This window comes from Quercus lobata, chromosome 6, assembly GCF_001633185.2.
Source record: "Quercus lobata isolate SW786 chromosome 6, ValleyOak3.0 Primary Assembly, whole genome shotgun sequence".
NCBI lineage: Eukaryota > Viridiplantae > Streptophyta > Magnoliopsida > Fagales > Fagaceae > Quercus > Quercus lobata.
In genome coordinates this window covers 51,882,515-51,900,189 of record NC_044909.1, presented here as the reverse complement: position 1 = coordinate 51,900,189, position 17,675 = coordinate 51,882,515, and the positions used below count along the sequence as shown (strand labels likewise).

The 17,675-nt window shown below is 35.5% G+C and overlaps 2 protein-coding genes across 2 annotated transcripts; both read right to left on the bottom strand.

The window, feature by feature from the left end:
• Positions 1–1,950: 1,950 nt before the first annotated feature.
• Positions 1,951–6,768, bottom strand: LOC115995429 (carbamoyl-phosphate synthase small chain, chloroplastic). The gene is made up of 10 exons (XM_031119995.1): positions 6,527–6,768; positions 5,668–5,800; positions 4,299–4,387; positions 4,152–4,212; positions 3,995–4,062; positions 3,731–3,859; positions 3,398–3,507; positions 2,958–3,305; positions 2,548–2,713; positions 1,951–2,219 (listed from the first exon to the last, which is right to left on the bottom strand). The coding sequence occupies exons 1-10, from the start codon at positions 6,669–6,671 to the stop codon at positions 2,170–2,172; spliced, it is 1,299 nt and encodes a 432-aa protein (XP_030975855.1). The 5' UTR covers positions 6,672–6,768; the 3' UTR covers positions 1,951–2,169.
• A 5,079-nt stretch (positions 6,769–11,847) lies between these two features.
• LOC115993879 (50S ribosomal protein L15-like) lies at positions 11,848–17,250 on the bottom strand. The gene is made up of 4 exons (XM_031117862.1): positions 16,782–17,250; positions 13,565–13,648; positions 13,384–13,473; positions 11,848–12,527 (listed from the first exon to the last, which is right to left on the bottom strand). The coding sequence occupies exons 1-4, from the start codon at positions 17,187–17,189 to the stop codon at positions 12,264–12,266; spliced, it is 846 nt and encodes a 281-aa protein (XP_030973722.1). The 5' UTR covers positions 17,190–17,250; the 3' UTR covers positions 11,848–12,263.
• Positions 17,251–17,675: the final 425 nt, after the last annotated feature.

Here is a 17,675-nt window from a genome sequence, read left to right as displayed (position 1 = left end):
ATGTAGTCTTTTTGGTGGCTTGTTCAGTGTCTAGAGGGTTAACCAAACCAAAAGAGTGGAACTAGTGATACCGAACAATGATAAAATCACACCCAGAAAATTTTAGAAGTGTGAGTGTTTGCTAATTCAGCTAGTAAAGTATCTTTACTACAGTAAATGACCCTATGAGGAACATTGTACCTTATCCATCAGGCAATGCCTGTCCACTAGCGAAGACCAAAGCCATCTTGGGAGGTCAATGACCCTATCCATGCAACAACTTCCAATGTTGGATAAGGCTAGAGTTGTAAATGAACCAAGTCATTTATAAACAATTTAGATTTGGTTTTAAAAAATAAAACTATTTTATCTTTATTTATTTAGCAAACAAGTCAAGCTCAAGCATAAGTTTGGATTCAACTATTAAATTATTCAAGTTCAAACATAACGATTTGTTTGTGAACAAGCTCGTGTATAAGGTTTGGTTTAAATATATATAATATTTTATCATTATATGGATACATGTATAAAAACATAACTTGATATTGGATTGTGAAAATTATAAATAAGTTTCTAAGATATCAAATTATAATTTAATAATATAAATGTGTAGTAAAAATTATACTTATACATATTTTGTAATGGTACAAGATTGGTAAACATAATTTTTACAAATTCCTAAATGAAAACCATTTTATCTAAGTGATTCAAATAATAAAATTTCAACTATAACTTATTTATGAAATATTAGCACAGAGCTGTGAATGGATAAAAGGATTGATCAACAAAACCCCCCACCACAATTACTAAAATCAATTTGTTATTAAAATATATTTCTCATCGTTGAAACAGTTACTATCTGACACATTCCAAAGAAGGTTACTCAAAAGGCAAATTTGATGATCTTTGTTTCTTGCAAGTAATCTATATAACCATTTACTTAAAGAATAATCATGTAACCTCAACATTGATAGTAGTCACTTGCGGAAGCTGCCTATGGGAAATCGCAGAGAAAAAAGGATATATTGGATTTTAAGACACCTCAAATGATTAGAAGGTTCTATTGGATTTTTAAGACAAACACCTCAAATAAATAGAAGAAAAGGGAAAAGAATATCACTAACGTCTACATACACATGTTGAAAATCCCAAATGATGACAAATTGCAAGTTGAAGAAGTAAAAATATTAGGTTTACCGTTTATGTTTTCAGTTTAGTTAGGTGTATACATTTCGGGTAAAGGTACATTTTGCTAGGTGTGTAAACAATAGGGATTATAGGTTTTTAGTGGGGAAAGGAATAGTAGGGTTTCGGGGATAAAACAAAGGGGAAAATCTAAGATTTGGGTTGCTATTAGACTATTAGTCAACAATACTGACAGGACTTTCTAAGAGTTATTTTAGGATTATTTAATGGATGTGTAGTTTTGGGTTTTAGAGTTTTGGATTTTTAGGGTTTAAAGGGTGATAGGGTTTAAGTTGTTGGGAATTTAGACCTGTTTGGATTGAGGAGAGAGGGAGGGAGTAGGGTAAAATTGGCTAAAAATAAGCTAATTTTGGGCCAATTTTACTCTACTCTACTTCCTCTCTCTCTCTCTCTCTCTCTTCCTCAATCCAAACGAACTATTAAGAACAGAAGAAAATTATTCAAAAAAAAACTTCTAGGCATCACACCTAGACTTTCTAAGTATCACACCTAAAGTTCCTTGGCATCATAACTCAGAAAATGTTATATCACACAAACCAATAACAAGCTTCATAACTTTCTAAAAATTTGAAAACTTTATTATTCTCCAATGTGACTTTATTTTAAACTCCCAAAAACTAGGACTTGGACTCCTTGGGCATTTTTACTAAACCTAAAAAAAATAACTAAACTCAACTGAAACCAAAATAAAAAACCAATGGACCAGCACAACCCATCATGAAACTACAAAATTGCCCCTACCACTTAAAAATAAATAAAAAAAGATAAAACTGAGATTGACCCCTGCCTGCATCAACATATCTTAAATCATTCATTCTTCTAAAATCATCAATGGCTTGTTCAATTTAGAACATTGTCAATTATTTTACCAATCCTATAAACATTAACAAAACTGACAATACAACACTAGTCTCCTCCACATAAAATAGCCGATGTGAACTTCATGGACATTACTAAGATTGCTTAAACTGCCACCTTGTGTGCTTAAGCGTTTTCTTTTGCTCGCTTCATCAGCTCTATGAATTCCTGAAAAGCTGTAGCAAGAAAACCTTATGTCAATACTGTGATGGAAGTTATGTCATACGTTCTATACAAACATAATTCACAATATGGGCATAGAGAAGCTGCAAAGAAGAATTAAAAAGGAAATCCACAAAAACAGCTCTTCTCTCATCCATTTAGCCTGTTGGACTCCGGAATTCTTTGAGATTTGCATTAGCCATGACTTACTTTAATACATATCTCAAGGAATGCTCTAATACAAATGATGTGAGCACCTTCCCAATGGGTGAAAATTGATTCTATATGTGCATGTGCGAAAGAGAGAGAGAGAGAGAGAGAGAGAGAGAGGGTGTCCATTACCATTGTCTGAATCATGAGGTCCTGGGGATGCTTCAGGGTGATATTGAAGAGACATGATGTTTTGTGCAGGGTAGGCAAGACCAGCACAGCTTCCATCATTAAGATTGACATGAGTTACTTCCACACCCTCAGGAAGTGATGCAGGGTCAACTGCATAGTTGTGATTCTGCCAATTTATAAATTTATCGTGAAAACACTCCCATGGAAAATATATATATTATTTACAAACGAATTACATTACTTTGACAAACTGTGAATTCTTAGTTTTAAATTACTAATGTATCAGTATTACTGAAAAAAAAAAAAAACCATTCGTCAATGTCATATTTAACTGTTCCTCAGAGAAAAGTTCAAATGTGATTAAGGGAGAGAAAAAGTTAATAGATAAGAGTTAAATAAAATTAACACACCTGGGCACTAATTTCAACATGGCCACTCCGAAGGTTACGAACCGGATGATTTCCACCATGGTGACCAAACTTCATTTTAAAGGTTTTACCTCCTAATGCCTGGCCAAGCAACTGATGACCCATGCATATTCCAAAAACAGGAAGCTTCCCCAGTATTTCCTTCACTGTTTCAACAGCATAAGGAACCGCAGAAGGGTCTCCGGGGCCATTGCTGAAAAGAACCCCATCTGGCTTTATCTTTAGAGTCTCTGAAGCTGGCCATGTTGAAGGGACAACTGTAATCTTACAGCCATAGGATGCCAAGCGTCTAAGTATGTTATGTTTGATCCCAAAATCATATGCAACAACCTTCAGTTCATACAAAAACAACAAAAAATAGTGAGAAAAAATGCCAAATTATTTAGGGATAGTAATTTCAAAAAAACTTAAATAATGCTAACGTGAAAAGTGTTTCCATCTCTCCCATTGGCGTTAAAATCCCACTGTGACTTTGTGTTGTCAGTCCATTCATAAGGTGTCTTGCATGAAACACCACTTATCAAATCAACACCTGCAAATTAAAAGCAAGAAAACTATGGACTTAAAATTTTAGCAGAAAAACTAGGGAATAGGGACTTAAAATTTTAATATTTGGCCAATGACCTTTAGGTCAACTGGCACCTCTTAGTGTTTCCAATGGACATCTATGGAGACATCCAGGTAAAAATCCCCCATCCCCCACTTGAAATGTTAATATTTACAAATCCCTTTAACTAACAGCATCAAATCCTTACCAACAATGTCCCATGAACGGGACAATTCCAACAGTTCCTCGTCTGTTTTTGATTCTTCTGTGCTCAAAACACCAATAAGGCTTCCATCTTGCCTTAATCTACGGGTAATAGCACGTGTGTCAACATCATCTGCAGGATAATGGCACAGCATCGAAAGCAGAAGGGAGGTCAGAAGTTACATGGAGAGAATAGCTCAATAATTTAAAATTGCACATGTCAAAAGTATTGGTCTTAAGATAACTCATGCTATATTAAATAACTTACAAATCCCCATGATGTTCCTTTCTGCTAAATAATCACCAAGTGTTTCTGCACATCTCCAATTTGAAGTACTGGAAGCAATTTATAAAATAATAAATGAGCACAGCTCAACAACAAAGTCGCTAGCATGAAAGTCCAAAGCAGCATTAACAAACTGTACCTGATACTTAAGCTTCTAATGACTAGACCACCAAGGAAGCATTGCATTGATTCTTCATCATCTGACATGAAAGACATCGAAATTAGATTTCAAATAGTATCCAAGACATAAGAGTTTGAAATGATTCAACGTACAAATTTCACCCACCAAAATTTACACCAGTGTTGCCAATATGCGGGTTTGTCATCAGGACAAACTGTCCAGCATAACTAGGGTCTGTAAGAATCTCTTGATACCTGCAGTATACATGTAATACAACCAAAAATCAAATTCCAAGAATGAGCATGCACATTGCACAACTAGTCAACTCATGAACCTTAATAATAAGTTCTCTCACTATTGTTAAAAGTGCACCTAGGCATGGTTAAAGCACAAAGTACCAAACGAAAAGCACTCCTTGATCTAAAATAGAAGCATGTTACAAGTGTTAAACATGTACAAGTGTGAACTTCTTGTGGAAGCTCCAAGTGCAAAAAAGTACACCTTTCATTTCCATCATAACATATAATTCATACAATCAAAACCAATCATCAGCATCCAATTAATAATAACACTTGATTAGTTTTAAGCCATCAAGTATAAAATGTTACTGCTCATTCAAATGTGCATATCATGTTCAATACTTCGTGTTTTGTGAATCCCAACTTTTCCATGCAACTTGCTTAACATGCCTAACAGTGGCTGGTTTTCTAATAGATTGACAATATTGTAAAGCAGGTCCCCTTTTTCAGTAGATGAGATTAGGATGAAAGTATATTATCTCAAAGCTTCTTTTCTCTGGCTTGCTCTTTCAAATCCAATTTTGGCCTAGAAATGCTAACATTCTGTTATCTTTATGAAAAAAACATTTCTCAAATCCCAAATCAGCACTGATATGTTGGACAGAACTTGGTCATAATTGGCAACGCAGGTATCTGTCAGCATATTGATGTGCTAGAAACAAGAAAGATATTTGATATAATGTATGAATTAATATATTTCTCATGACTTTCTTCACTAGCTGATTCTTTTTCTTGTTTTTATTTATAAGTAATTTCCTCACTGACTGATAATGTCTATGATATCACTTTTTACTACATCACACCCTTGTAAACAACGTGCAATTGTGGAAGCATCTATATCACTAACAACTATATTACTGTAAATTTAGCGAGAAAATGCAAGTTCCTTGACTTAGTTGTACTTCCAGATAACATAAATTAGTTTCAAAGGTGTGCAGTTATTTGTGTAAGTTAAACCATACCCACAACTAAAATTGATGAAACACCATCAATAACAATAGAAAAGTTTCTTCTAGCTAATGGAAAAAGGCCACCCTATTTTTGTATCAACAGTCCAAGCCAATGCAAGGGTGCCCAGTGGATAGTTGAGAATACAACATGAAATATGCAGGGACAAACAAACTCTCACAAGTTAATAACACTGGATTAGCCTATGTGGCACGCTTAACAAATCTTAAGAAATGAAAATTTTAAAACTGCTTATCCAGGTATAAAGAATTCATAGACCAGCTCACCCTGTCAAAGACGTATTGAATACCACTTCACCAACTTGTGTTCCCGAAGCACCAAATGACTTAGCCCTCCAGATTGAACCATCTTCGAGCACAAGTCTAGCATCTGAAGTTTTCCAAGGTCTTTCTGCCACACCTAAAGCAATAAAGATTGCATCAACTTTCAAGTACCATAACTATATGTATATAGATTACAATATGAGTAATGATGGCTATAGTGATAGAGCATTCACATCAGTTCAGCTAAAACAACATAAGCCCCCAAATTTGGCCAATAAACCCCAAAAAAACACACACCCATCAGCTTATTTATTCATTATACAAAATAAGATTTTGCTATAGTGTGCCCGTTCAAATCAAGAAAATTTGACATTTTAACGAAACAGGAGTATAGAATAGATAATCAAGTGTGGGCAGTTTGCAAAGTGGTTAGCTAATATAGAAAAAAGTGGGTTCTTATTCTAAAATAGATAGTAATTTTTACATAAGCTTTCCGGCTAAACTACCGTTTTCGGTCTCTCAATTATGTGTTCAATTTCGTTCCTCAACGATCATTACCCTCAATATAGTCTTCAAAAAACGGTTCAATTTCACCGTTGCCACCAAAATTAAAAGCTAAAAAAAAATAGAACAAATCATGCTTCCTTTGAACTCTTCGGTCTTTTATCAATACTAATCAAATTTGAACCACAGCTTTAATCACTCAATTTGTAAACCGATTTCACTAAGTTATTTCAGTAACACCATAGACCGAATTGACACAATCAAAAGTTCAGAAACAAAATATATATAGTATTGTTTAAATTTCCTAATGCATGAAGCAAAATTAGTAAACATAAAAAACACAGTATGATAGGGTTACCTGTGGAGGCACGGTCGGAGGAGAGAGAGACAGAGCATCTAACGGTGAAAGCCCTAAGAATGGAAGAAGGATTGGAAAGAGGCTTTGATGAAGTAAAGCAGGTGAGTGGGTTTGTCACAGCCATTTCCATTGCTTTGCTTACCATTTTCCAAGTCTCACAGACACAGAACGCGGCAGTTAGAGTTTTTTGAGTTTAGGTTTTGTGCGTTTGTTTTTTTTATAAAGAGTAGTTTCTTTGCGGGAGAGGCTCCCCTCCTTTTTAAAACTCTCATGTTTCCTCCCATTTTAATACAGATGGGGGACACGTGGCAAGTAACAAATCTAACGGTAGAAAGTAAAACACGTTACAAATTTTTTTTTACGAAGCATGTTCTTATTGATGATAAATTTTTACAGAGCCATCGGAAACGAAGGCAAAGGTGCAGGACTTGCCTTTCCGTCGATTGAAAAACATGAACTTTTATTGATGGTGGGATTTATCTGTGAATTCCTATGCCTGAAACTCACATAAAATCTGATCCAATTCTCCAAAACCACCATCTATAAAAATAAAAAGCACTATCAACCCATCAACCACCCACAATGCATATTCATTCTATCCATATTCACAAATCTAGAGAAACCAAACCCACATTAAAAAAAACCCAGCCTCTGCCGTCGAACCAAACGGCCCAACTTATCTAGTTTCGCTCCACCGCAAGCTCATCGGAGGACCTCCGTTTCGTGCGCCACTGCCGGACCTAGCCAGCCTCGACGGCGTCAACGCTCTAGCCACAACACTCACCGCCACATCAATCCCAACTGCCACGGTTTCTTTGGTGTAGAGAGTGCTGACGGGAGAAAGAGGAAAAGAAGGGAAAAAGAGAAAAAAATAATTGAGAGAATGACATGGCATATTTTTAGCCTTTGGATTGTTTATCTGCCACGTGTTCTTCATCTATATATACATATATATATATATATATTTTTTTTTTTTTTTTGACGTCTCCTTTATCTATATTAAAATGGGAGAGAATGGGAGAGTTTTGATCGGGAGGGGAGCCTCTCCCTTTGTTTGCAGCACTACTTTTGAAGTGGGCTCACTTGGGTCCGGCTCCCCTCCTATTCAATTATCTTCCGTTCTCTCTCATTTTAAAATAAATGAATGACATGTGGCACATAAATGATCTAAAGGTAGGAAAAAGGACAAGTCAAACTCCATTTATTTCTCAAGTTTTTTTTTTTTCTTTGCCCCTCTCTCTTCCCTCTGCAACACCTCTGTGCCTACCCATTGCCAATGAATTGGGTATGCAAAGTAACAAAACACAAAAATTCAAAGAGTTTTTAACAAATTCATCATTGTTTCAAACTACCTGAGCTCTTCAAAGGAATCAATAAAAAGATCATTTTTTTTATTATATATATTACATGAATGCAAATATAATACTTTCAGAAACCAAAACTTGTGTAATAATAACAGCTAGAAACTTGTATATGAATTCAACTCATTTTGTGAACTTTTACAATCAAAATTAGGAAATGAGTAACGAAATCAGTAACCCATTCCCACTAGAATACCCATACCCAAAAAAAAAAAAAAAAAAAAAAAACCTTCCTTGCGTTGTGTTCTTATAAAAAACCCAAAGAAAAATCTTAGTATCACCGTAATCCCATAATCAAAACAATTGTAATACCTTGCTGTCACCATCAATACCCAAGGACATCACCCACATCGGAATCACAGAACAGCAGCGTTGCAAATTACCACCAATCCTAGCCGAGACCCATTCCACCACCACCGAATCAAGCCACCAAAAATCAAAGAAAAGAAATCTTGCAACCGTCAACGAAGAACCAAGAGTCATCGAACTCTTACCTTTTATCCAGTCAGGCCACTCCACAAAGTATCGCTCTGCTACTGAGATCCTCCTGAAAGCTTTCCTCTTCACTTTGGTTAGGCACTTTGCAATGTGCTTAGTGTAAGAGAAGGTAGTTTGAACGAAGGTGATGTTGTAGAGGGAAGAGAGAAGGGGCAGAGAAGAGAAGAGAGAAGATAGCTTGAGAAATAAATGGGGTTTGACGTGTCCTTTTTCCTACCTTTAGATCATTTATGTGCCACATGTCATTCATCTATTTTAAAATGGGAGAGAATGGGAGATAATTGAACGGGAGGGGAGCCAGACCCGGCTCGCTCTGTCTCAGAGAGAGAGAGAGAGACGGGACTCAGAGGAGGTTTTGGTTAAAAATTGCAATATATTTTAGGGTAAATTGTAAATTACATTCCTAAAGTTTGGGGATGATTGGATTTTACACCATAAAATTTTAAAATTTAAATTTTACTTCTTAAAGTTTAGGATGTTTGGATTTTACCCCCTAAAGTTTAGGGTTATTTGGATTTTACTCCATAAATTTTGAAAATTTAGGGTGTAAAATCAAAACAATCAAAAACTTTAGGAAGTAAAATCCAAACACTCCTAAAATAGGTAAAATCCAAATTCTGAAACGTTAAGGTGTAAAATCCAAACATCACCAAACTTCAGGGGTAAAATCCAAATTCTGAAACTTCAGGGTGTAAAATTCATTCAATCTCAAACTTTAGGGGTGTAATTTGCAATTTATCCTATATTTTATTCGAATATTCCTTTTCTAGACAAAGTTTGGCTATATTCCTTAAATAAAAATTTAAGATTATTATATATTTTGAGAATCTAATGATTGGATTATATGTTTTTTACGATTTTAATACACATGTCGAGTTTGGTACTAATAAGATATTTTATTGTACGATTCATAAACTTTTTTTTTTTTATGTATAATTTTAGACAACAAAAACTTGCAACATAAATAATTAATTGATGACATAGCTATTTTTTTGACCTTTTCGAAGTTTTGAAAGCACGAAGGATATGAAAAGAAAATACAATCGAATGATGAATTTGTCAAAATTCACATCCAATGAAAATATAGAGTAAAAGTTGTAGCCTTAGGCTACAATTAAGTTTATAGCCAAACTTTTTATCATTCTTTTTATGTGTATATTTATAAGTGTTCTTCTAGTTTTTTTTTTTTTTTTTTTTACAATTTACAAAAGGTCATGTTAACGAGTGTTTTTATGACAATTTAATAAATCATAATCATTTTAGAAAATTTGTGATATTATTTTTATAGAAAATATAAAAAAGTAGTAAAAAATACTAATTACTTTTTTCTCATAAATTTTTTTAAATATATTTCTTATGCACGTATATATTACCATATGTATATTGACTAAAAACCCTATGTACTAGAACTATGATAGTAATGAAAAGTAAAATGTGGTTGATCATTGTTCATTGAAAAGTCTTGTTGGCACTAAACACCTATTATTTGAAGCAACTTGTTTGTTGGTGGGTAATGGTGAGTCCATTAGAACTTGGTCAGACTCGTGGGTCCCAAATCTACCAGGTTTCATCCCATCTCCCAAGGTTGGTGTAAATCCAGATCTTGCTTTGATTGTTTCTCAACTCTTGAATCAAGATTGCAGTGGTTGGGATATTGCTAAACTTCGGCATTTCTTTGAGAATTCGGTGGTGGACATTATTAGGCTGGTACCTTTGCCCTCTTTCCCTAGTGCTGATTGTTGGTCTTGGATCCTCACAAATTCAGGGAAATTAATAATCAAATATGCTTACTGGTTGGGCAAAATTTCTTCCCCTCCTTTGATGATAGACCTCTCCCTGGGCCAAGTGTGGAAGTCTAGCCTGCATGAAAGGCTGAAAATGCACTTATGGAGAATTGCTGCAAATGTTCTACCTACCAAAGATGTCATTAGTCAATTTTCCAATGTTGAGGTGGGGTGTCCTCTTTGTAACTTGTCTGATGAATCGTGTCTCCACATATTTGCTCTTTGCCCTATTGCTAAGTCTCTTTGGTTTCGCAATCAGTGGGGTGTGAGAACTGACTCACTTGGCCTTGCCTCCATTCATGACCTCATTAATTTTCTCTTCTCTCCTCCTTTTGCCGAGGAGCTTACTGTGTGCCAAAGGGAAGACTTCTTACTTTTTGGAGCTATTTTATGTGATGTTATCTGGAAGCAGAGAAATCTTTCTCTTTTTGAAGGTGTTGCTATAAAGGTTGAAGAGCTATCTTCTAGAATCTCTAAATTATTTCTTGAACACAAGTTTGCTAGGCCTTTTGTCTCAAGCGAGGCCACCTTGGCTCCTTCACATCAGTGGACCCCTCCCTCCATTTCTTCAATCAAGATTAATGTTGATGCTGCTGTGGGCCCTCATTGTTCTTCCATTGCATCTGTCGCTAGAGACTGGAGAGGGGAGCTGGTTTTTGCTTGTTCTAAGAGAGTGAATACCATCTTCCCTCTTCAAGTAGAAGCTGAAGCTATTAAATGGGCTCTAACCTTGGCAGCTAACTTGGAGTTTGAGGCGATTATCATAGAATTAGACTCTCAAGTTTGTTCCAATCTTCTTTTTGACTTGGAAGCTGCTCCCCCTTCGAGAATCAAGTCCATTTGTGATGACTCTCGAATTCTCTTGGCATCTTCTTCTAAGGTTTCCGTTTGTTGGGTGCCCAGGTTGTGCAATATGGCTCCTCATTCTCTAGCAAAGTGGTCTTTCGCTTGTAATTTTTTTGGTTCTTTTGATGTTGCTAACAGCCCCCCTTCTTTGTTTCTGTTATTCAGGGTGAGGCTTGTTTGCCTATGTAGTTTGTTTTCTCTCTTAGTAAATTTCTGGTTCATCCAAAAAAAAAAAAAAAAAGAGATATTCACGCCAAGCAACAAACCCTGGGCCAATGGTGTTTAGGTTGTTGACACTCGGCTCCGTATGTATGTCTCTGTCCTCACAATTATCTAGGGAAAATGAAACGCACAAATCATGTGAAATTTTAATAATTCTTTCTTATTTCTTTTTTTCGTTAATTTATAATTTTATTTATATTGTAGATTTGTAGGTGTGTAACCTGTTCTTAACTTATCGTTTAGTTTTGGAAAGAAACTAAACATATGTTTGTCCAAATTGGCAAATTTTGTACGCAGAAATCATCTAAGTGATCATATACATGAGTTTAGTTTAGATCGAACCCAAGCTTGTCCATTTCACCTGAAATCACTGATGTCAAGGATCCGCAGACTTTAGAATAGGATTCAGAATGTACATTAAAAACCAATCAGAAAATAGAATAGACCAACTTTAATTTAATGTTTAATATTGATTTCTATACGGTAAATTGAGGGCAGGTGCAGGCGTGCAGCCCCAATGATTTCTTTAAAGGAAAAGCTATCAACATATCATTATCATAACCATTTGATTCTTTCAAAAAGAAAAATCATTATTAAAAAAAACCCAAAATGTTATAAGCATTACTAATCAAATTCAAGTTCGGGCAGTATAACCATTTGGATGGTTGAAGAAGCTTAGGACTTGGATAAAGCTTTGGAGCTTGTATCCAAAGCCAATAAGGTCCTGGCAGTATGGGACAGGAGGGTCTAGAATCCATCATCCAATGTTCAACAAAACATTGAAGACGTTTGAAATAAGGTAGACAATAACAAAGTAGAAAGCTTTCCTCACTCTGTTGAGATCGCTCAAAAGCATTTTCCCTCGGTCTGTTCAAATTTTGTTTTGAAGCACAGCAACTAGCTTGTGCAAAGCATATTGAAATTTACTGCACCTACAATCTTAAAGGAAACAAAATTTGCTTACATGTTAACTCGTCATCAAAATACCAATTCTTGAATGAGCCAACAAACTGCGCGGTTGGTTTATTAAGCAGATGAACTGGAGGCTGCCTCCTTTTCGTCAACTGAAAATGGTATAGGTTTGGTTGGGGCAGGCAATCGGCCGATGCTATCAACTTTATCCCTTTGTTTCGGGGGAGGCCTAGCTGCTTTGGGCAACAACCTGCCTTTCTTTTCAAACCACTCAGGCTTGAGCAGTGCTCGGAAGCCCAATTTGTTGTAATACACTCTTCTAACAGACCCACCAGCAGCTTCAACTGCTTCCTTTGCCCTAACTGTGACCCTTGAAACCTGTCAACGTCATATATAAGTATGGTTTTGTGTTTCACGAAGAGCGCTCTGCTGGTGCTTGAAATATCCAGATAAAAGTGTTTAGTTCTAAACTAAGGATACATCTTGGATATTTTCTTGACAAACTAGCACACAAAGGATACACCGATGAACTCCAAAGGGTTACTCAATTTAAAAACACCTGATGTCTCATTGAAAGTGCAGCACATAAATATGGTAAACACCTAGAGTCTTCAAACCAGTTACTTAGCCATGAACCTTGTTTTTTGGAATAAAACTACTAAGCTCTGAAAATTTATATATAAATATATATTTTACTCATCCATATGAATCATACATAAAAAAAAAATTTATTCAATAGCAAAGTTGAACATTTCAAGATTTTAGTAAATGTTGACTTTTATGATCATTGAGAATATAATAAAACCACCAGGACCTAAACTGTGGGATTAAAATAATACAGCACGAACAGATTTTTTTTATAAGTAATACAGCACTAAAATATAAATAGAGACACAGAAATAGATGATATCACTTTTTTTCTTTCTGTATTCTACATCTGGTTGAAGTGGTGCAGTTGAGTATAATAGAGGCATAGATATAGATGACATCATTTTTGTTTTCTATATTCAACATCTGGTTGAAGAGGTGCAGCAGCACTCTCAAGTCTCAACCCACCAGGTTGATATATGAAGCATGAATGATGCCTGAACAATACTTATGACAGTGGTGCAGTAACAATACTTGTGACAGAAAAGCAAAAAAATTCAATATGAAGCATGAATGATGCCTCGACTATATGGAAGAAAAGGCATGGTCAGTATATAACGCAGAAAGACCTAAGATAAAGATTCACCTCCAGATGAATTGGCCACTTGATTTGTTCAGCACCTCGTCCCATCAATCTTACTCCATCTTTTATTTGCTTTCCTATTGCCCCTGTATCCTATTGCAATAGTTATAGCCAGAATGAGCCAAAGCGAATGAAGGAAAGGAAATGGTTCAAATTTGGAAACTAGAGAAGGAAGTAAATGTACCTTGAGTGTTTTCATTGTAATCAATTCAGAAGAATCTATCTTCCCAGCATTTATAAGTTTGGCAATTTTTCCCAAGCCTACTGGCTGCCAGAAAAGATGAAGATTTATAAATTTGGCATTTATGCTCAAGTAGTTATCAGGAAGTAAATTTAATGAAAGGTAACACAATCAGAACACTCTTTTCAACAAGAAAGGTCAAGTAGATCAATCTATCCTAAATATTGAGAGAGAGAGTGTGTGAAAATTCGTAATAGGAGCTCCTGCCATAGCCATTAATTCTGCAACAAAAGATCGAGATCCAGACAAAGAAAATAAACTAACTTTTTTTATTTGGATGCAAATCAGTGATAAACAAATTAAATAAACAATAAGTTCTTTTAGTCAAAGCTTCTAAATGAACATAGTAATGTTTAACCCCCCCCCCCCCCCCCCCAAAACAAAAAAAGAAAAAGAAAAAAAAGCAAAGGTGCCTAACATATGAGTTTTTGTGGTAAAAAGCAAGAGTTACCAAACTAACTATTAGCTGTGAACTTCTGCAGATAAACAAATGTTCTTCTCATCCCTATACATCATACATATAAATTATTCAATAACATAATTGAACATTTTAAACTGTTGATGAATGTTAACTTTTATGACCCATTGAGAATATAATGAAACCACCTGAACCTATACTCTGGATTATAAATAACACAGCACCAAAATATAAGTAGAGGCACAAATATAGATGACATCAATTTTTTTTTTTTGGGGGGGGTTAAATTTCACTAAGACCCTGTAAACTTTTATGTTGTTGAAATAAGACCTTGTTAATCTATTTTTTCCCCCACCAATTTAGTATTATACCAATAGACCCTTCTATCAGTGTTCCATCTAATTGCTAATGGAGAGATCACATGGCTTACAATAAAAAATAAAAAATAGAGCATCTTGCAAGGTAGTCAAAGGCAAAAGGCGACCTTAAGGCACCATGGCCTTGTATCACCCAAGGCGTGAAGTGACAAAAAGGCGCTAGCGCAAGTAAAGCGAGGCACAAAATTCAAAAAATATTTATTATACATATAGAACTTAAATCATATGTACCTATTGTATGGAAATATTATAAAATGAAATGTTTTTAAATGCGTTGCATGAATAAATTAGGTCTACCAAATAATTTCAAAATAGGACTAACTTGGTTTAGGATCTATTAATTATTTTAACAATAGGTTTTATAACATGCTTTTTTTAAATTAATAATCTAATAATAGGTTTTTCAAAAAACTTCTATAAAAATAAAATAAAAATAAAAATAAATAAATGCTAAGGCTCTTGCCTTAGTGCCGTTTTCATTACTTAAGGTGGTCACCTTGCTCTCCTAGACTCTAACGGTGAGTGCCTTACTAAGGGCGCTCACCTTTAACTACAATGGCGTCTTGTCATTGTTCCCCTCCCTTATCTTCTTCTACCCCCCCCCCCCCCCTCTCTCACTCTCTCTCTCACACACACACAACATTTTTTTTTCCCTTTATTTCTTCTCTCTCTCTCTCTCTCTCCTTTATTTGGGATTTCATGTCTAGCAACCCCTATTGCTCCAAGAACTCAACCCAGCTCAGCATATTCTGAAAGACAACCCAGCATCAGCATAATCTAAGTGGCATCACTCCAAATACCCAAACTCACCTAGATCTTCGTTGGTGACAGTCTCGAAGTACTCAGGATTTGCAAGTGGGGTTGTTGATTCAGTTCATTGAAAATGGGTTTGATTTTTTATCATTCATTTCATGGTGAGTTCGCATGCGATGGTGGTTGTTTGATGGTTGAGGTGGGCTGTGTGGTGGAGGCTGTAGCAGGGTGGTGATCTAGGTGCCCATCATCGCCAAATTATTGAAATTTAGCATGCAACAAGCTTACGAAGCTGGCAAGATTGTTATACTATGTATTTGCCTCCCAGTAACTAATTACTACTCTTAATATATGATCCTTAGGATCTACAGATATGTCAGATTCCTTAAGTGTAGGTATGACCCCAAAGCATTACTTCTACAGAATAAGGATAGGTGTCCAGGTTTCATGCAACTTAGAAAAAATATTCCACGGCCAATATCTAGCAGCAATATTGGAGCAAACTCCCAAATTTTAGGAAAATTCTAGGCCTAAATTGCAAAATCTCATCATCTCGTGTAAGACTAACCACCCCAGATTCATGGGTTCAAGCGATCATCTCCTAAAATGGCCGTCCACATAAAGTTTGATCAGCCCACTACTTTTGCTGGGTCATGTCCCAAAATCTCTATTCACTTAATTTTCAATTTATCCTCTAGGTGGGACCTTTTAAGTTTGGGCCTCCATTATTACTCAGCTTGGAAAGATTACAACTGACATACAAAAAAAAAATTTACTTGACACATCCAAACCTAGCCCCACTTGTCTACCAAGCCAAACCTCAATGACCAATTGGCACTCCCCTCGTACATACAGAGATTATGTCAAAACTGTTACTGCAACAACTTCAGCAAGAACTTTACTGCAACGACTTTTAAATCCATCCAAAATGTTATAGAATATTAGAACATGGTAAACAATCTAAGCTTGTAGTTTAAGGGCATAAGCATTTTTTTGATTGGTGGTTCAAAGGCATAATCATTAATCAAACAATATAATAACCCACTAATTTCAAAACTTGATGCACTTTTAGCGACGAACAAGTTAGAAGCCCTCTTTTCCTGATAATTATAAGTTTTATTAGAAACAAGTTAGATTCTTTTCATGTCGATAGTGATTAGAATATGAATGATAACTTGAAGCCAGTAGAGCTAACCCAGGACCCTCTAATGTAGTACTTGAATCTACCAACCAAGACAAATATGCTATTACAGTATTTGCTCTATTGTCCTTACTTAGATATCAGACATTGACTTCTATCCTCAATGATTTATACAATGACAGAACTAGCAGTTAACAAGAATTACATCCATTATGTGGTTGATGAAAACAGATTGCTTCACTTGCTTTTTCTTTTTCCTTTTTTCTCTTAAGTAAGAAATTGATTTATATTGCAAAGGGGGCACAATCCATGTACACGGGAACTATATATGAGAACACCCAAAACACAGACAAATCATCAAACACATCGAACACAAACCCAAAACTCCAATTTTCTTGCACTTTCTCAACAACCAACCAACACAACAAAGACCCCATTTTTATTTTTCAAAAAAGAAAAACAAAAGGGTACCTGAAAAGTGAGACTAAATGGATTATGGAAGCCACGCTTGGGCAAACGACGACGAAGTGGGGTCTGACCCCCTTCAAAGCCGAGCTTCCCAGAGCCTCTGGCTCTCTGTCCCTTGTGACCCCTCCCAGCAGTCTTGCCTTTCCCTGACCCAATTCCTCTGCCCTTCCTTGTCTTCTGCTTCCTCGGGACCTTGTCTCTCAGATCGTTCAGACTCAAAAGGCTGTACCACCTAATGCTCTCAAAAACTGTGGGCACTTTCTGGACAGTCAATATGGAAGTAGTAGAGTCAAGGCATTGTGTGAAGCGTAAGCGTAAAGGTTGGAGTATGACATTGGGATTGGGATTGGTATTGGCGCGGAGTGACAGGATTGAGTTGGAGAGGATGGAAGACAGTCTTCTTCTCAACATTTCTTTTTTCTTTTTGTGGTGAAGCTGAGAAGTCTCTGTGGGTTTCAGCTCATTTCACTTTCGGTTAAATCTAACACATAATTTTACTAACCAATAAGATTAAAACTTTTTTTTTTTTTTAAAAGAAAATTGTTTTTTTTTTTTTTTTTTTTTTAAACCGAAAGAAAATTATCTTAAATACAGTTATATGTTTAAACTTTGAATATATCTAAGAAACTTTATCTAAATTTCCTATAAGTCAAATATTCGATAAATTATTAATTAAAAAAACATGCAAATTTCATTTTCAATTAAAATTACTTGCATTGTGTTAAGAGTTTTGTTACCCTTAACATTTAGGCTTAAATTCCTCATCATTCTACTATCAAATCATATTTATAAAAAATGCCATGTACCTATACATTTTTGTCAATTCTATCTTATGTCAATCCCTTCATTATGATAATGGCCAGATAACTCATAGATTGGATTATAAACTAGTCAAGC

Excerpts from the sequence above, each read along its gene's own strand:
- LOC115995429 (XM_031119995.1), bottom strand. The coding sequence starts at position 6,671 with ATGGTAAGCAAAGCAATGGAAATGGCTGTGACAAACCCACTCACCTGC. Across the intron at positions 3,306-3,397 it reads GAGATGGAAACACTTTTCAC|GTTGTTGCATATGATTTTGG; the intron begins GTTAGCATTATT and ends TATGAACTGAAG. Across the intron at positions 2,220-2,547 it reads ACCTCATGATTCAGACAATG|CTTTTCAGGAATTCATAGAG; the intron begins GTAATGGACACC and ends TTCTTGCTACAG.
- LOC115993879 (XM_031117862.1), bottom strand. The coding sequence starts at position 17,189 with ATGTTGAGAAGAAGACTGTCTTCCATCCTCTCCAACTCAATCCTGTCA. Across the intron at positions 13,474-13,564 it reads TTACAATGAAAACACTCAAG|GATACAGGGGCAATAGGAAA; the intron begins GTACATTTACTT and ends CTATTGCAATAG. Across the intron at positions 12,528-13,383 it reads AGTGGCCAATTCATCTGGAG|GTTTCAAGGGTCACAGTTAG; the intron begins GTGAATCTTTAT and ends TGACGTTGACAG.